This window comes from Rhyacophila brunnea, unplaced genomic scaffold, assembly GCF_057557595.1.
Source record: "Rhyacophila brunnea isolate RB1 unplaced genomic scaffold, BYU_Rbru_1.0 scaffold_17, whole genome shotgun sequence".
NCBI classification, from domain to species: Eukaryota; Metazoa; Arthropoda; class Insecta; order Trichoptera; family Rhyacophilidae; genus Rhyacophila; species Rhyacophila brunnea.
This window is the reverse complement of record NW_028232827.1, coordinates 27,071,004-27,092,801: the sequence shown is the minus strand read 5'-3', so window position 1 is coordinate 27,092,801 and position 21,798 is coordinate 27,071,004. Positions and strand designations below refer to the sequence as shown.

General features: G+C 29.4%; 2 protein-coding genes and 1 non-coding gene across 3 annotated transcripts in view; 1 reads left to right on the top strand and 2 right to left on the bottom strand.

The window, feature by feature from the left end:
• Nucleotides 1-21,798, bottom strand: part of LOC147073889 (uncharacterized) — a 670,186-nt gene that overhangs the window by 362,212 nt on the left and 286,176 nt on the right. The gene's annotated exons all lie outside the window — the stretch shown is intronic.
• Nucleotides 3,889-14,338, top strand: LOC147073897 (UDP-glycosyltransferase UGT5-like). Its single transcript, XM_085944505.1, has 5 exons — nt 3,889-4,147; nt 8,498-8,738; nt 8,857-9,452; nt 12,173-12,395; nt 13,649-14,338. The coding sequence occupies exons 2-5, from the start codon at nt 8,498-8,500 to the stop codon at nt 14,167-14,169; spliced, it is 1,581 nt and encodes a 526-aa protein (XP_085800631.1). The 5' UTR covers nt 3,889-4,147; the 3' UTR covers nt 14,170-14,338.
• Nucleotides 20,439-20,557, bottom strand: LOC147073896 (5S ribosomal RNA). Its single transcript, XR_015070418.1, has one exon. It is a non-coding gene; the product is annotated as a 5S ribosomal RNA (ribosomal RNA).

Genomic DNA, 21,798 nt, shown 5'->3' with positions numbered 1-21,798 from the left:
TACTAAGGTAACAGTCTCTATAACCCAATTTTGGTCTGTACAACCAGGCACTCCTTGAAGATGAAAAAATTGATTTATTTGTGTAAGACAATACAAATTTAAATGTACAAAACAAAATAAACTAAATATTTTATTAATAATATGATTTCGTTTCGATTTAGATTTAAAATCGTTAATTTTATGCCTTAAGTAGAAAGTGGAAGGAGGAACATGTTTCGCCATCAAAAAAAAGTACCCGAGTAGGTAAAAAAAAATTATAACAAGATACATCAATTTTATTTTCCTCGTAAATATCTCTATGGTAATATTATATTGTAAGTATAAATTTGTAAGATGTTAAAAAAAGTCGATGACTGGGAAAGATTATAGGTATTATAGGTTAGTAATTATTACGTGATAGTTGTCATAATAACTAAAACACTTCACAGTGGCATCCATAAATAATATTTCCGATGACGATAATATTAAACAAAATAAAGAAAAGTAAGTAGTTATTTGTCAGATTGTATTTTTCATATTATTTGAATAAAGAGTAATCCAAATATTTAGCAAGGCGTTTGATTAAAATATTAATAGGTATATTTCGTAGAAAGTCAACCTATACTAATAATTATTACTTGGAGTGTTTATTTGTGATTTTAAAATATCATCATTTTGATTATTGCAATTATACCAATGCACAATGTGTATTTTTTATTTTTTTCCTGTCTTTCTTTCTCCACTAAAAACATATCAATATTATAACATATTATATTGTATGGTGTTAATTGTCACGTCAAATGGAAATGCATTGTATTAATTCGAGTGCTTATAATCGAACAACTTTATGTCAATCTTTTCTAGTTTATTCTTAAATCGTCAGAAAAGTTTAACGTTAACTATATAAAGTAATCATTGTTTTTATATGTTTTTAAAACCATACTAGATAAATATACCTACCAAGATAAAATAATGTACAATACACAATAAATTATTATAAAATATGGATATTAGGTTTTAAATAAACATCTCATTTGTTGAGTTACAAACAACAAAAAAAAAACGTTTTCGGCTCTCCTGTAAAGTTGCGCTTTTGTAGATAGTGTTGTTTAATATTAAGACCTCGAATTAAAATGAAGCACAAAATGTAGTATGAACAAGTTCCATTTACGTACTTACGGGGGGACATGCTCGTCGAAGGTCAAAATTGAGTTTTTATTGTATTTTCAAACCATGATCCTAGACACTCCTTAAACGTTGTAGATAATCTATTTATCTAACCGATTTTTTTTTTATTTTTTTTTAAACGGTACATGTTCAAACACGCGCGTCAATATCATTTTACTCCCTACTTTAAATATAGTTTTTTTAATTTATGGCTACGGCCGTATATTGTAGCTTAACCACTGGGGTATGACAAAAGAAATGGCGTATTTTAAAAAAACACTACCTTATTCTTAGGTCAATATATATTATAAAGCAATCATTATTCATAAGATGTTTATCACACTTGAATGGTCAAAGACATAGCTTATAATAAATATCTTTAGAATCATCTTCAAATGGGTTAATCTTGCCGATTTTTTGAATAATAAAATGCCTAATTCTTGGCAAATTTGGGATCACAGAGATTATCAATATAATTTTTTATCGTGAATATTTTACAAAAATTATCTCGTAATAAATTATACTAATGGTTTTATAAATGCGTTTAAAAATTAATAAATGTAAAAAATCTTAACACCACTGCACAGTTATGTACCGAAATATGACTATATTCTAAAACATTAGAGCGAGAGGTTTAAAAGAATACTATTTTATGTAACAAAAATACTTTATGCAGTCATCAAATGTGTAAAATAACTATAAAGGATAATAAGGCTTTAAAATTATATACATAGATTATCTACAACGTTTAAGGAGTGTCCAGGATCATGGTTTGAAAATACAATAAAAACTCAATTTTGACCTACGACGAGCACGTGGGCCGTTAATATACGAAATCGGTCCTGACTAATATTAAAAAAGGTAGAACTAGTACTACATAATTGTGTCATCAATATACACCAATATTGATGCAACTATACAGAACTTCGACTATTTTACTGTTACTGTCCAACAAGAAGACTTAGGCACAAGCCGGAAGGCGCTGTCGCCGACTAAATAGGAGGAGCTTATTAGTTTATAATGGAAGTGCGGTTAAAAATGGCAGGAGCTTGTTAGTTCACAGTTTTAATACGTAGCCAAGAAAATGTTGTCCGACAGTATTAGCCTCCATTATGCGATATTGTTATCTCAACAGGTTTCGAAGTTAAGGTGAACTATCTTAAAAATAACACACTTTCTTGTAACAATTCATCACGCGTTGCTAAATTTGACAGTTTGTAGTATTGATGTGGTGACGGACACGCGCTTCGATCCAACTGTGACAACATCACATTAATTCGAAAATAAATCGAATCAGTCTATTTTTTATTTCTGTGTTGCACGTGGACAAAATCGCGAGTTAGCGTTAATACTTCAAAAGTGTGGTAATAATTCAGTTGTTTGTGTAAATATTGTTCAATAATGGTTAACTAATAAAGAAATCATACCATGGGGTCTAACAGACCCCAACTCATCAATTGTGGGTTTCAATGCGTGCCTACGCAAGAGGTTAGAGAAAATCTATACGATAGTATCTGTCTAACTATCAAACTAATCGATTGTGTGTTTGTTAATTTAAAAAAAAAATCTATTAACTCAGATTTAATTTCCATTAGTGACTGTGTTTTATAACAATATAATATATTATTATTAATAATTAAATTTGAATGTTTTAATTGAAAGTAAGTGAATTAGTTTGATATCATTTTAGTATGTATGGTAATCTGCTATGCCAGTTAAAATAAATAGTCAAACAGTTGGTGATAAAAAATGGTTATTGTTCTTATCTCTCTCAGTCACGGAAGACAGTTGCTATGAATTTTAGTTGAATATGATATATTCTTACATATTATATTATATAGGATTTGTAAATCAAATAAATACAATATTATTTTGTAAGTTTAATAATATTAAAGGAAAAATGATAGTTTATATTATGTTAATTTTATTTTATTGATATCAATTCGTCATTTAAATACAAACTAATTATAATATAAATCAATAAATATTCCACTATTTTACCAATGTATTTAAATGTTCGAAATGGGAAGATGTGCAATATGGTTAGTTCAGTGAATATAATATAATAATGAAAATAATATTTACTATTTATTTTTAATAATGAATTCATACATAACCAATTATTAATAATTTTAATACGGTAAAAAAACATCACGTAAAGTGTCATCACATCACACTCAGGCAGCATCGAATAAAAATATTACCAAGCATTGACATACTTGTAGAATTATTAAAAAACACATTTATTAAATGCTTATATAGTATATACATAATATGCTTATGTAGCGAGCACATGCGACAGAAATTAAACTATATGTTGGTCTCTCCATTATCAGATATGTTGTTTATAAGTACCAGTCATTATACAATATATACTTGTAAGTAAAATAATTAAAAAAAAAAAAATTAAAATACCTCAATCCAATATTAGTTTTCTTCATTGTAAAAAAATAATAATTAGAATGTATACCTACTACTACATATTATTTTTTCAAAGACTACTTCACGAATAATCAACAATTTATTGGTTTGCGTCTACAATAATAGTAATTCTTCCTTATGAATAATAATAATGTAATTATTAAAATAGATACCGACGCTAATTTATGTTCAAAACTGCTAAATTAACACAATTAAAATTCGCATCGCTTATTTTTTTGGACGCCCCTGGTGACATAATGATTACTTACAAATAAAATGAACTCCCAACAGTGTAAGTATATTTTTTTACGTTATCTTTTTATTACTAATTTTGTAGTACGCGACCCATACCAAACAATAATTATTTCGTGGGCAGACGTCCAAATCGTGGTGTATCGTTCACTGTCTCTGTTGATAACATAAATTAGAGTAAACGTTCTAATTTAATATTTGTTAATTAAATATTACCGATAATGAGATAATGACGTGATCTAATAGTGTTATTAATATGAATTTCCAAAGTATTGTTTAAGTTTTGAATTGAATTACTTGTACATGTTCTCAAAATAAACCAAGAAAGGTAAATATTTATTAATATATAAGTGTTAAATTTCTATAACCATGTTATACATTTCCTAGTATTTAATTTTTTATAAATATAAAAGTTTTAAAAATTTGTAATTAAGATTTTTTACAGGATTTCATTGTCATTAATACGTATTTGTTTATTTATTTAGAAAGAGTATCGCGGCAATACAGCGATTGGCCAATGCGCCATAATACATTTAATACAAAATTATAAAAATGACTTAATTACAAAATAATAACCAGTATAACAAGAAAGTAGAAAAGACAGTATATGCTTGTGTAGATATTAGAGTAAAATGATAAATACAATTATAAATCTAACCTATTTAACACGTCCACAAACATGACATAGTTAATAAATACAAATCAACCTCAATGGTGCCATCAAATAAGTTAATCGCACGATACACAGCATCATGAAACATCACATCTGTTCTGCGACGAGGTATCAAGAAGACCGTAGTGTTACGAGTGATATTGGTGGGAACAGGAAAATTAATATTTGCCAGTATATACGGATTGTAAATGAACCCCAGTTCAAAAAATGGTTATGATGTTTGCATGCAGTATTGGTTTATTTATAACTTCTGTTCTGTGATAGTAACTAGCATCTTGTAAGTAGACAATAATAGTACTTATAATATAATTTAAATATAGCAAATACAGCTAATATGCGACTGAATGTTTAGATGAAATAGATAAACAGTTTATACGAAATAATTCATGTTTATAACAGATAATTTTGAATCATATTCCATTGAGTGGATTTCATAAATATAAATTTTAAATAAAAAAAACTTTAGTAGGCAGTCGATTACCTGATGTTTACGAACAGATATCTTGATTTATAATTAATATACTAGTTTAATTAAAAAAAATGGTATTATCTAGTGTAAATACCATTAATTAAATGTTTTAAGACGATAATGGTGTTCCCAGCGCACATAATATGGTATTGCTCATAATTGAATTTTGAAGATAAAATTTAAAAAATAGATTAGTTTAGATTAGTTAATATGACGATTTATTATTATATTTTATATTATTATAAAAGGTTACCAACAAATAATTCATAATAACCCATAGTAATCACTGATCTTCGTCGCAAACTTTTTTTTTTTTTTAATATTAATACCATGTGATTCTAGAATATTAACAGAATAAAATGTACGCGAGATTTATAAAATTTAAAGAAGAGGAAAAGTAAATATAGCTTAGAATTGTGAAATTACGTGTAATCTTTGGACACATCCTCTGATAAAACGATAATCTCTATATAAGAAAAACGTTTTAACAATTAATCATCACGTACTGTCCGATGAGTTTATCCCAGAAGAATTTTATTGAAAAATCATAATAGCGCCTTTACACATGAATGGATTAATTTGTACCAATGGCGTGTATTTTATACTAACGCAGTAATAAATTTACTGTTTACACGTAAAAATGCTGACTCTCTCACCAATCTCATTATTTAAGTGTAAGCGAGACGCTATGTTGTCTTTTTATGGTACTATTTGACAGTCGTGAAAATCGGTCAACCTCTAAATGAGTCTCTGCGCGGTGTATTTTTTTCAGATTCGCCACTATCGTTTAACTGCGCATGCGCATATATCGAACAAATCCCAACTGTCGTGTGAAAATTCATAAGTTTTCAAACTTTTTTGAATCATGCATGCTATCTTGCAACATGCAGGATATATGTACTGTCAGCAGTAAATCCGTGCACGTGTAAACGGGGTATAATATGCGTAAATTAAATGGATCTATCGGTTGGCGATGATAACATTAGAGAAAAAAACTCCCATCTGAGTGACCTCAGAACAGTACTTTTGTTGCGTATATTAGATATCTCAATCTCACAATCCTATCAGTCCGGCATTGAAAAATAGAAGTAGATGATAATAATATTTTATTATACATAATATAAAATATATATATCTCAATATTAATTGATTATGTTTTAAATTGAATTTTGATATATATATAAGGACTTATATATTACAATGCTTTGATTTTTAGTCATTACAATTGACGAAAAGAAAACACAGTTTTATAATATTTATTTTAACTGTATAATTAATAATAGGTATGTAGTACCATCTATTTTGATTTAAAATAAACGATACTGAAAATGTATGACATAATTTATGACGTACGTATCTAATAGTATAAATTAACAGTAATTATTTTTTAATTACATGTGTAATAACTTATTACTAATAAGTAATAACACAAACTGCGTAAGTATCATTAATACTGAAAAAGGTTGTGTATAAAATAGATGTGTCTGATTATAACAAATTATTTATTTCGTATTAGTATTCTAATTTTATTATTAGAAGAAAACAAATTTTAATTTTAATTGAAATGCTATTAAGTATGTAACTGATACGTATTTTAATCGATTGTGTCGAATAGACTATGCACATACAAGATAATTAAAAAAAACGATTTAATTACATGTTATATACTTAATTAATTTTGCATACAACAAAGGTTTTGTCAGTGTAAATGTAGAAGTTATTAAATTACTTTTTTATTAATTTTACTTAAGTATCTAAGTAGTAGCAGTATTATATATAAAAATCAATACTAGCTTAAAAATGTTTTCTTTCAATTTATTATTTATGATAAGTTATTTATATCAGAATACTATTACATAGTTAAGTGCATAATAATAATTACTATTAAATAAAATATAAAAAATGATGATCGTATCAAAGCCAAAAAAATTAAATACCGTATAATGTAGATCAGGCCAGAATCCGTATGCGTAGTTACGTATGTAACTCAACTAATGCTGTGATTACATTATGACGCACGTCGCGTACTGTCACATGCTGTCACAGCAAGCTGCCACTACGGGAAAACAGTGTGTACTGTGCTTAATGTTTCTTGCTGCTTAAAATGTTGTCAGACTGATGCTTCCATCCCATAGCACATTTGAACCTTTAAACGAACATTGCCAGTTAGCAAAATCTGCCGAAATCAGCAGAACAACAATGAGGCCACCTCACGTGTACCGCACTGCATCGTATTTATTTATTATATGTTTCTATATGAATTCGTATTCGAATGTTGTCTATTATCTATGATCTGCAGGTTGGGTTCTATTCAAAATATTATCCATGGATGCAATATCGCAAGTAATTTTAACGTTCACACTTTTGTTAAAATTAATTGAAATTAGCATAAATAAAGAATAGTAATTCAAAATACTAATACATTAGAGTTGGCACTCTTTGTTATTGAATTTATAGAGATAGTGATCATTCAAAATAATCTGCAAAATGACGAAACTATAGACTAAATTTGTCGCCGTGACAGCATGTCAATACGCGACGTACCTACATCATAATGTATTTGAAACTAATAAACTAAAAACTAATAGCAAGAAAACATTTTTTTTTAAGAAAAAAGAACTTCAGTGAGATAATCAAAAGAAATGTATACTACTTTCATAATGTAATGCACTCTGCCAGTTTTTTTTCGTGGAAAATTAAATTTGAAATGACTCTTTTTTAGCTTTATTTCAATAAAAATATTTTTTAGCCAGAATCAAAGTCGAGAGATTTTTCTCATTTAGATTTCTTTGCTAATTTTTCGCCGTCTAAATTCAATTATAGAATCTGAAATCAGATATAAAAATCTCGATATTTATAAAAAATATCTCAATCTTTCTCGAGAATTCTCAAATACAATCTCCAGTTAAAATAACAATATGCAACTATGTATTTCTGTAAGATTTTTGATAATAACATGTGTTTAGACCTAATAATTTAGTTAAAAGCTATGTTTATATTTTATTATTGACTTAAAAATATATAAAACATATATAAGACCTTAACCTTCATAAATTAGTCGACAGCTAGTTTTTTTTAAGAATAATTAAAATTAATAATAATTGCCCATACTTAAACTAACAAAAACATGTAAAACAAAGATAATATTATTATAACATGCATTTTGGAGTGGAAAACTGTTGGATAGGTGTATTATATTTTAACATAAAAAGAAGAAACCAATTATTATCAGGTAGAAAAACAAAAAAACACAATTAATAAATTAATATCTTAGCACTTATTTGACTTTTGCACTTCGTATAAATCAATATATTGATTACGTCAGTCATGACAAAATGCGTAAGAATAAAAAAAAAATCGTGTACATAATAATATACTACTAGCCTATATTATATTTTATCTTTTGCTATATACCTACAATTATTTATTTATTAACACAACACACAAAATAATACAGCTCTGACTTAAAAACAATACACATAAATACAGATATACCTACACGTATATGTTTTATAATACAATTTATTACCTTCCAGATGAAGGCTTGGATATTCTTCCTTGCATTTATATGCACAGCAGCAGCAGGATGTTCAGCCGCGAGGATTCTGTCATTAATGCCGTTCCCAGGAAAATCCCACTACATCAACATTCAGCCAATAATGCAAGAACTAGCCTTAAGGGGACACGACGTGACAGTTGTGACAACTCAATTCGAAAAAAATCCTTTACCCAACTACCATCAAATTATATTGGACAACAAAACGTTTTGGGATTCATGTAAGTTAGTATTTTTTTGAACCCCCTTTATAATCGCAATAAAGTGTTATTTTAAGGTATGATTTATAATATTCTTGTATCCACAACGTGACAATATCTAATTGTATTTTTTTTTCAGTTGGAACCAAACTTGACAAATTCGCATTCGAAAACATGGCATTCGCAAAAGAAATGAAACTACTATGGGATGGAGCTTATTTTACTACGGAAGTAGCTTTTAATTCAACATCACTCCAAGAATTTATACGCAATGACCACTCTAAATTTGACCTAGTCATAGTAGAACTTTTCTTCCAAGAAGCTTTCTACATGTTCGCTCATAAGTATAAAGCTCCCATTGTTACAATAAGCACTATGGGTTTCACGCAATACTTAGGCGATTCAATGGGAAACCCGCTGCAATTAGCGTACATGCCACACGAGTTTTTACCAAACGATGGTAAAATGAACATTTGGACAAGATTAGGCAATATGTTTTACACGATTTATGATATTCTTGGAAGGCGGTATTACATGCTGCCACGGCACGAAAGATTGCTAAAACGACACTTCGAGAATCTTCCAGGACCGTGGCCAAGTTTGGTGGAATTGGAAAGACAAGTTTCTGTTGCTTTGGTGAATACTCATTACAGCATTGACACTGTAAGACCACATGTTCCAGGGGTTGTGGAAATCGGTGGAGTTCATATTAAGCCACCAAAGAATTTAACACAGGTTAGTTTTAAATCAAAAATATTGAAGAAAAACTTCCCACTATAATGATGGAGATTTTATATATCCATGATTTAGTGGACATAATATTAATATATTATATATTATTTTGGCCACTTTTTATTAAAATTCAGTTATTCGCATACAAAACCGGTAAACATCATCATTTTTATACTACTGTTACAAATATTATACGAAAAAGTACAGTATTTAAGTGTATCATTTAAATACCTTTGTCCATTTGCCTTCAATTTTTAATTAATTCTTCAAAACATACAAAACTATACATATCTACCCAAATTATTTGAAATACCTACCTATGTCAATTTTTTACAATTTATTATGTTTTTATTGAAATATTCATAACAAAAAAAATATTTTAAAATACCGAATAATGAAATTTTCAAAATGACGTATCTCGAAAAACAGATCAACGACGTCCAAATTTGCATTTATGTATTTATATTTGAAAAATGATCATCAGGAATCTAAATATTGGGGAAGGTTCCATATTGATATCATAATAATTAACAAGAGGTATATGTTTCATATGAGATTTGAAAAGTATACCTAACTAATAATGTAGCATATAACCCACGAAATATTTATCAATATCTGTCTAGTATTTCAGTAAACTTATCAAAAGAAAACTCTAATCTCACTCACTTAATAACGAACTCACTCTCTTCGATTATTTCTACAAGTTGTTATATATCAATAGTATAATAATATATTGTTATAAACTTCATTGGGGAAAAAAACAGATGAGAATATTTTTATTCAAAACGATTGGCATCTTAACATACGAATATATGCATAAGAATACCCCTGCGTATATATTATATCACCGCAATGATAACTGGCTTCATATTTATCATAAAAATATATAAGTACAGTAAGCATTTATCTACTTTTGTAATTTTAAGATCATGGTCACACCACTTTCCATACTGCGATAATAAAATTTAATCTCATATCATGAGATAACACCTATTTAATTATAAAGCAAATGGTCCAATCTTATATAAATACTTTTATATCGGGATCCACAGCTTGACACTATTTCGTAAATGAAACAATAAAGTAGGTTTTTAATCCGAGTAGATAACTGAATTATTTTATTTACTCAACATTTTTATGTCATTTTTCGGAGTTAAGGTCATTGTTCTCGTTATGTCATAGCGAATTCATGTATATGTTATGCCGAATGTGCGAAATTGACTATTACATGAAATGGGCAAAATTTTGGCTAATTCATGTAATAGTCAAGCCTGTTGCCTAATTCATGAATTAGGTAAATTTTCTGCCGAGTACATGAATTCGCCAGGGTATAGAATTCTTAAACTTTACTGTCAACATGACAAGAAAAAGTAAATTTAATACGGATGGTTTTATTAGTTATAATTGGACATAATATAATATTATTATTATTACGTTAGGTTAGTTTGGGTTAGGTTTTGTAATTCTGAATTAAAATATTCAACTGAATGTCCATTTTAAAGTTAGCTAACAAGTGTCAACAAACTATCGCAAACATACAATCGACCATTGCACGATTGATATCCAAGCACGAATCAAATCGCGAAAATACCTTTCAATAAAATTCTTCCGTTATCATATTATAGTTCTAGATTTTTTTTGCGCATAGTAAATAGATATGAACGTCATTGTAGATATTGATTGGTATATTTTTATATTATAATCAATGACGTTTGACACATTTGGTTAGTTTGATTAGTTGCAAAAAACACCACCGGAGCGCGATCATCTATTTTGACCATAGATAATATACGTACATTTTGACCAATGCATGAGCATTTGACACATTTAGGTTAGTTGCAAAAAATACCACCGTAGCGCTACTATCTAACTTGTACAATGCATGAACTAGGCAGAAAAATTACTGCCGAATTCACGCACTCGCCAGATATTTTATCTAATTCATGAATAAGGCAACGGGCTTGCATTTTTCATGATTTAGGTAAAATTTTGCCCATTTCATGTAATAGTCAATTTCGCACATTCGGCGTAACATAGGTACCTATATACTAACAATAATTACAATGACATTATATGGATTAGCATGTCCAGTAATTATTATATTAAAAACTTTATAAAATTGTATTATTTACTTGTATTTTTACGGTTTGACTTTTCTAAACAACGGTCAACAATAACAATTGTCTTAGAATTTGACCGAAAATGCTCATAATAATATTCCTACATAAAAGTGACACATGCGTATGTATTTGTTACTTTTAATTATTTTCAAATATTGTGTGCACGTTTTATTTAAATTTCATCAGAAACTGAATGAGTTTTAGAAGTGACTAGAATTTTACTGTAAATGATGAAGGTTTCTTTCTTCAGACATGTATTTTTCATAATTATACATGGTATTTAACTAGTTTTTAATATTTTTAGTAATATGTTACATTTTTAATTAGAAAAGATTCTATTATCATAATTGAAGAACTTTCTACTTATGAGAAATGATTTCAAATATTTTTTTCATTAGTTCCATGAAATAATTCTTATAATAAAACTCATTCTCATTAAATGCTAATGGTACCACTTTTGTATGTTTTTATTATAATATAAATATCACTGTCCTGTTTGATTGAAAATGCCTGAACAAAATACGAAATATGTTTTCATTTTAAATACAATCTAAATTAAATAAGAGGAATTGTCTATGTACCTAATTATTGTAATAATTTCAGGATCTACAAAAATTCATTGACGAATCTACCCACGGTGTGGTATTCTTCAGTCTCGGGTCCAACCTGAAGAGTAAAGACATGCCCAAAGAGAAGGCGGATATGTTTCTGAGAGTGTTCAGCCGATTAAAACAACGGGTACTGTGGAAATGGGAAGATGAAAACATGTCAGGAAAACCCGAAAATGTTCTCACTCGCGCTTGGCTACCGCAGACGGATATTTTAGGTAAAAACTATTTTCCCCATTGAAAATTTCCACATACTGTCTACGCAATAATTTTAATCTAAATCTATATAAAATATGCCTTTGTCGTAATTTAATATCTCCCCTCTCTCATAACATGAACGAAATAATATCTCAGATTATTATATCTGTGGTCTTTGGTCAATTTATGGTAAGGTCAAAATTGATATTATATTTCGTAGTGATAGAAGTTGAATCTTTAATTTATTCGTGTAAACCGAGAAAAAAACTATAATAGTAAATTTTATAAAACAGAATATTATGTACATTATGAATATTTAAATATTTTCAATAATATTGATTAAATGAAACAGTTCACAAAACTGTAGGTATACATATCTGAATATAATAACAAATAAGACAGTAATATACTACCTATACATAATTTGAAAACATCTCATGCATATACACACTGGAAAAATCATTTTGTAGAAAAAATACGACACCCAACGGGACTTGAACCTGTATCTGCTAGATTGTATGCATCCAGTATGCTTTTTCAATTACGCTACGGGCATTTTATTAAATTACGATGATCTAAACTAGTAGTTGTTACATTAAATGCTTATCGATTTACGATATAATGTTGGCTATCGGTTTTAGTATATTAAATTAAGGTAGGTATCAATTATTTATTCCTTAATTACTAACCGAAGTTGCGGATCACTCCTTTATTTAGTTTTTATAACGTACTTAGACTTGCTAATGATAAAATTTAATAAACCATTTTATTTGTATAGTAATATAAATTAAAACGTATGTTTATGGTTCATATTCTTGATAATGTTACTATATGCTAAGGAAACGCTTATTGTATATAAAGAATATCACACATCTTGTGGTGAATGCCAAATGATATTATCAGTATTAAAAATTAATTTCCTTCATTATTTAAGCCCAGTAACAATATAAGCCTACCACAGAATCCTGCTAAAGTGGCGAATAGTGGTAAAAATAAAAAAAGGGCAGTGCAAAAACTCTACATAACCGAAAATAAATGTCAACTGTGAAACTAAAAAACAAAACTAAACCCTATGTATTCCATGTAATTAATTAATAATCAGGGTCAGTTTCATCCAATTCAATAGGACATTTTAACTGATTATTAAACCAAACGTACGAAGCTGGTACTGATTAAAATTAAATTATATATAATAGCATATTTCCATTAAAATATATTGACATTTAAAGCCATTAATCTGAATAGTTTATTTTCATTTATTAAATGATTTCAGCTCATCCCAACGTACGTGTTTTCATCACTCACGGTGGACTATTAAGTACACTGGAAGCAGTACACTTCGGAGTTCCAGTCATCGGTATACCAGTATTTGGAGACCAGCACCTAAACACTGCCAAAGCTGAAAACCTTGGTTTTGGAGTAAAGCTAGCGTTTTCTACACTGACTGAAGAATCAATTACTCTAGCTCTTAATAAAGTGCTGAACGATAAACGTTATTCGATAACTGCAAAGGAATTATCACGGCGATTTAGAGATCGACCAAACTCACCCATGGAGACAGCAATCTATTGGATCGAGTACGTCATTCGCCATAAAGGAGCCAGTTTTATGAGGTCTCCAGTTTTGGGATTGACTTGGTATGAATCTCATATGATAGATGCTTACTTAATTATATTCATCGCCATAATTATAATTACATCAATGATAGTAATTACACTTAAAATGTTTCTTAGAAAAATATTTGGAAAGACTATACCATTGAGCAGTGTAACAAATGGTAAAAAACATAATTAAAAGCCAAATATTATTATATAATAATTAATATATATCACGTATGTCAAACATCTAGTGGGCCGTGGTCTAAAAACTATTCAGTATCAAAACTGCCAATTTTCTACCGAATTCTACCTGTCATTCTTCAACTTAAATAAATGTATTATATTTGACTGAGAATAATCAAAAAGCTGTCTTTCACTGTCATAAATAAATACTCAATATCCCATTCGGCGTTAAAATGATTAAAAATGCCACTCATTATCAAACTATTATTCTACGGTGCAAAGAGCCTACTGCGTGACGGTAGAGATAAATACAGTTTAAAGAGCGACGATTCACACATTCGCTTTCTCTCACTCATGCGACAGGCCGTGAGTGGAGTAGTACGAATCAAGTGATATGACATATAATATTTAATAATATGATAAGGTCACACGGCATTACACGTGGTTAATAAGATGCCGACTTTTACGTAAGCCGGTTGAAGAAATAAAAATAGGAATTATTATTGAAGTTAATGGCCCCACCAAACCATACCTGCCTCGCACTACACCGGGTCTTAATCGGGCGTATCATAGGACCCTACGTTTGGATGTAAAGCATCAGTATTTTTTATGACTGGGAATGTTTCAGGAGACTTAGGTCACCATGCACTTAAGTGTGCTTTGACTGAATATACATGACTTTAAGCTAAAAGTGCCCATGAGAGAGAGGCAAATGGCAAATCGTCGCTATAGTACTTGTTTTCCGAATAGACCAATTGTCGATTGTTCAGGAAACGAAAAACAAAGTTCCTTGTCTTATATTTAAATATCAGTATATATATCAAGTACTCTGTCTCCTTTTTATGATTGCCACATTATCCAAAAAGAGATTTGATGAATAATATATTAGTATAATTCATTAAACTGAGAGAAAATACGTTTTCTTTACAAGTAAGCAATGTGGATATACGGATCATTCTCAGCGCTGGCTCCGAAAAGTGGATATTCGGAACAAAACAAGGACATTCGGAATGTAAGACCGTAGCGTATCGTTGCATGGACCGCGGTATACCGTGTGGTCAAAAAGTACAAACTTAAAAACTTAATATTTATTTACGTAAATTTTAATAAATTTACTGATAGGTACATGATTTTTTGTAAATATGTGATCAAGTTGTATCAATGATCGTTTTTATCTAATTTCATAGGTAATTATAAAATATGCCATTCACCATTTTCTGTTTACAAAATTGGGAATCAACATAAAATTATATATCTAATTATAGTTATAAAAAAACTGTATCCATAGATTTACGTAATAATAATGTAGATAGTAAAATTTTCCTAATTTCTATATTAAAACGGTGGCAATGATATTTTTATTGGTCACAAATAATGCTTCATTATGGATTTTAATCGAACTTGATACAATTAAACTTATTACAAACCATATATTGCATATTAGGTATTATGTTTTATTGGCATGGAACAAAAAATAGGGGCATGTGTTATTTAATAACCATTGATTGAGAATATTCTATCCTGAGTATAATATTATTATATAAAATAGTTCACTCACAAAACCAGAATTAACCTTAATAGATCGTACATTAACTAAAATATCTATTGGATAGCCAATAGTATTATAATTATACTTAATGAAAATACAATCAAATGTACTGTAATTCAATGGAAATCCACAAAAAAAAATAGGTATAAACATACATCTTATTAATAAATGAGATTAAATATTCGCGTACATTTTAGCATGAATAGATAAAAAGTAAATTAAAAACAGAAAGAGTTTTGATTATAGACATTAATAATAATTATTTTTAAGACCGTAGTTACCGAGTCACACTGTACAATTCGTATGACCGTTGGGATATTATCTCTGTTTCTCAGTACAAAATACAGTAATTTAGGTTAAAATACTTACTTCCATAACTCTGCTGTAAGTTCAGAGTGAACTGGTGATGTACCAGCCAAGATTGATAACTTTAATTTTGATAAATTCACTATTTAAACGATAGAAACTTAAAATAACACAATAGTAGTCAAAATCGCGCGCTTTGAAAGACGAAAAACAGACATCAGTCACATATGAAGTGAGCGACATTAGAAGTAGACAGCGCTATATGAAAGCGATATGCGAGAGTGAGACCGAGCTATTCTATTTGACATTCGGAAAATAAGCACAAAGCAATCGTTGCGAAACATGGCGTATTCGGAGTTTTTAAAAAAATATCTCTTTTTCTACATGAAAATATACAATTTTTATAAATGATTTCGGTGTAGTTAGACAAAAGAAATATAACTGCATTAAAATGTCGATTTTGACAAAAATGGATATTCGGAAAACAAGTACTATAGCGACGAAATGGTAAATAACAAATAAGCTATTACAAAACTGCCGAAAAAACTAAGTTAAGAGATCTTCATGTTGACAATTTAATTTTAAAAACTAACCAGCACTAGGGAATCCAATCCCGGGATCCCGAATCCCGGGATCCCGGGATCCCGAGCTATTTTCAATACCTATGAATCCCGGGATTGATAAACATAATCCCGAAACTTTCGGGATTGATTTTTTTATCAATTTTTATGGAAAATAAAATAAAAACGAAAATATAACAGAAAAAATACTTTTAATAACAAATAACTACATTAGAAATAAACTGAGTTTGAATGAAGTTTGATTTATACCCATGTGCAAGTTGCCGATTCATTTTATTTTGTCACATGAATTAATAAAAATGAGAAAGATTGGAAAATAACAAAGTAATTCCACCATGATCTCACACGTTTTACGGCAGATTCATATTTGGCTGACTAATTAAATTTATGAAGCGGAAAGGCCATAAGTACACCATGATTTGCTTTACTATTTTAAATCTCGCTAACCCATTCATTAAGTCTTTACTATCAGAAACAGCAATCTCATATTCAATTCACTTTATTATTTATATTACAATATTATTTATTCCGTTAAACTTATGTATTTCTAAGATTGAACGTATGCAATATTAACAATAAATGTCTTAAATAGTATAAATTATACTAGATTTATTTTTGACCGATTTTATCAATGTTATTTGAAACTATAAAAAAAATTATATGAACAATGGAAAAAAATGCCAATCCCGGGATTGTCAAATTGTAATCCCGAAATCCCGGGATCAGAATTTTGGCTCGGGATTGGATTCCCTAACCAGCACCATATGCAAATTGTATTCTTAGTTCAACGAAAATAAATAAGTATGACTGAAAATTTTTAATGTGCACTATTTATGTCGAATCTTAACAGGCTACCTCTACCCCTTGCCACTGATATATTCACCATATTGAATGCTAATCATTTAAATTATAGTCAATTTAAAATGATAATCTAATAAATTACACACATTACAAACACTAAATTATTATATTAATACTTTCGACCGAAGGTACTTGATGGAATTTGAATTTAAATTCTAATGGATTCAAGCTCTGTACTATTCCATTTAAGTCGTTTCTCGCGACCCGGGTTTCACCTTTCGGCATCTTCAGGCGTCGTGTACACTCACAACTAATTGTTGTCAGTGTGTGTTTGCCTTTGGTGAGTTTACACGACACCTGAAGATGCCGAAAGGCGAAACCCGGGTCGCGAGAAACGACTTAAATGGAATAGTACAGAGTTTGAATCCATTAGAAACTAAATTATTAGGTGAAAACAAAAAACAAATATACAATATGGATCGATATAAATCTTTAATCAATAGTCAAATAATATGATTTCGTCAAATTGTGTTTCATAAATAAAACTATGTTAATTCAAAGATATATAATGTTCTTCCAAATAGATTTTTCTTTTATTATTTCTCTATTGCACAAGGCAGTTTTAGTTTGACGTGTATGCCATTTTTTCTATGCAAACAAAATCTATTATGTCAGTTTATTATTAGTTTTCTTGAGAAAATTATTAATTCTAATGGTCTTTTTTCCGTCACATTCATACATTTAGGCTCCATTTCACTGCAAGAAGGTTTTATTCAACATCATTTTGTTAAGCATAATGTTAAATAAATAGTATTAACATCAAATAAATAGTTTTGGGAAAATGTTTTTTCGTGTTTTATTATTACACAATATAATTATTATCATAATTTATTACCTACCTAATATATGTGCTTTGGAGTTGTCAACAATAAAAATAAAAATATAAGGAATACCAGTGTATCTTATGTCAGATTTTTAAGTTGATGTGTTCAGTACAAATTTGGTATCTAACTAAAGTATCATAATTCCATAGATCCAATTCATAATTTCAATCTATTCATAACAGTATCAATAATTTGAAATTGTTAAAGCCACAAAGGCATCAATTTTAAGCCCAAGACATTGTTAAGATCTAGAGGCGGCAGGTTATATGAAAGTATGGTGAAGCAGGCTAGTATGGTGAAAAAGTATGGTGAGGCGGGCTGGTAATCAATTTGTGGCAAAACTTCCACGTTAACATTATATTATATGGGTACGTTATAATGACCAAAGTAAATCCTCGTGATGCCCTGAATTTTTTTCATCGCGTCGCTATTTCTAGTAAGTTGTCAGCTATTGTTGGCCTGCTTCATTCAGTTGTATGGTAAAGCCGATTCCTTACCCCTCTTTTTATTTAATACCTCTATGGTTAAGATTCATTTTTCCGAAAGTGTTCTTTTTTAATATAAGATTAAAAAAAATACAATGGCCTTCAGTTACAATAATTGTATGTTCCACGCCTATGGTATAGTAATGCATATTTGAAAATTGTAAAACCTTACCGATATGTATGTATGCATGACGAGAATGATGCTAGAAGTATCACTTACCTGAAAAAAAGAAACAATAACATTTATGAATATAATATATATAATACAATATAATATAATAGTACCTACTTATTAATTACTGTGCATTGTGGCGCATTGAATAATATTTCAAATGGTTTAAATCATTATCATTCAAAAACATTTTTGAAAAATTGAATATCAGTATCTCTCATCGAGACACTATATTTCTTGAATGAATTCTTACACGTTTTTCTTAAATTAGTAAACATGCCCTTATTCTTTCATACAAGGTGGGTCAGCGGGTTAATGACATTGATGTGAAGTTACTTATGTTCCTCCATTTATGTCTTTAATTTTCGGAAGGTGAATTACGTAAATATAAAAGTAGAGAAGAATGTCATAAGTTGATTTGTCAAGATAATATTATATTATACGAACACCGCTGCATCACAAAACGGCAAAGAGACTCGATATAATACTGTTTTTTTTTTCAATGTTAAATTTTGAGCTTCCATAATCAGGTAGGAATAGAATCTATGCATTCTGGATGTGGTGTGGTTCTGACAGAAAATGCTCGGTATTTCATAGACGGCCATGCGCAAAATACTGTACTGGAATGCCCTGCATCAAAGAACGTCTCTCGTCTACAACATGCTAGAGCCGCGTTCTTCATTTCTTCAGTCATATTGCTCGAAGAGGTTCAAGTATCATAAACAAGAGGGAGATTGCTGGTATCGTCAAGGAAATAATGTTATTTCAGTGTTACCATTCTCAATAATTAGTAATGTAAATGAAGAAGAATATTTTTTTTTATTGAGTATTTAATTGGTAAATACATCATATTATTATTTAGAAATAGGTACAACACTATACAAAAATTTGAAAGGAAGTGAAACTTTTGTTGATTATTAATTAACATGGAGCACTTGTTAGATTTTGTAACCAGCTCCTTCCGACGCTTTAAAAAACAATAAAAAAATATTTTTATTTATACGCCCAATCATTTTGTGTGACTGTGCGCGCCGATTATACACGTAATATTTTAAAATATTATCAATTGATAATATTAATTGTAAGTGTTTCGCTAAATTCGCTACTTATTGATAATAGACAGAATGATTGATACTGCCGAAAAGTGAACATTTTCATCGCACTTACATAATATTAATTATTATTGACTTCATCTCAAAGTAAGTAAATCAATCATTTATTAAAAATTAGTTGTTTTTATAATATGCCAAAACTATTTTACAAAAATACATTTATGTCTTATCTATAATAAAAGTTAAAGTCTCTATTTTTGCTCAGAGATAGCTTGTGTCACCTTTAAACTGTGCATTTATTATTATTAACTATTTTCTGATAAAATCAAATGTCGTGAGTTATTTACAATTGATATAGTATAACCTTTTGGGATAATTTTTACACGCGATAAAATTATAAATTAGACGCTGTTTATGCAGAAAAGTTTTCTTTCGGAAAATGCAAAAAGGAAGGCCAACGGCACGCGGTGTTCCCAAGCGGTCACCCATCCAAGTACTATCCGCGCCCAATGTTGCTTAACTTCGGTGATCGGACGAGAACCGGTGCTTTCAACATGGTATGGTCATTGGCGAACGCTTTACGTTTTTTAAAGATCAAATTCATATTCTACCAATACTTATTTTAGATAGCAAGCAAATGCTCAGCATACTAAAGACACCTACCGAAAAATATAAAGCTTGCAATTTTTAGGAAATAATTTTTTTTTATAATCATTAACTTGCCCACAATTTGAAAGAAACGTTATACAATGTGAATTCGTTAAACGATCCACTCTCATCATTATATATAATTTTACAGTTGTTTGTTTCATTCAAATTAAGTTTATTAAGTTTAAGTGTAAATAGAAAAGATTTTATGAATAATTAATTATTTTAATTTATTTTATTTAAAAAAACGTCGTTTTTCATAAAAAATAACATGTAATCCTTTTCTATTATGTAATGTCGGTTGTAATAGAAAACAGCGCTCGAAATGGATTTTTTTACGAACCGGAGCGCTCGATAATTTTCCGATAATATTAACATATTTATCTAATTTTTTGTATGTTATTGTAAGTATTAGATTTTTATTATATGGCCTACCTAGCCTTGATGGTCAAATTATTTTTCCACGGGATGGAGCGATAATCTAGGGGATTTCATGAACCGGAGCTGTACTCCGGTGTGCTTCGGTCTATTTCGAGCCATAATAGAAACATAATATCTTATTTTCATCAAAACTCTTTAAAGTACTTCCTAATTTATAATTATGCATAATGTGATAACCAGAGGGGAGTTTATCATATTTATGTATTGAGAAGGTTATTTGTTACTATAAGTTAACCGTCTGAACTGTCAAAAAGTGCTATGTTTTAACAGCACCTCCCTTGGCTGTGTTAACTTTTAGAGCGAGATAGACAGTTTTGGCAGTTTAGAAGGCTATTTTATTGTAACAATTATAATACCTAACTAAATACATAAATATGATAATCAACCCTCGATAGCCGCCGATAGTCGGCGATGGTAGCCTTGTGTATAGAAAAGATGCACATGAATTGTTAACATATTATTATCTTCAGCATGGCCACCACATTCTGAAGCGGACCCCAAGGACAGGAAGTTTGGCGGGCCCCCTACCTATTTCTAAGGTTAAGGGCAGTGTGCTACAATAATAGTGTCCCCCAAATGGTATTCCGCGGAACTCCACGGTTCCACGAGTTATTTTAGTGTTTTTTTTTTAAATAAATGAACTTGAATTATTGAGTGGTCGGCACTAGTTATCATATTATTATGAAGTAGTGATTGTGACCCCCTTTTGTGGTAGTCATTTAA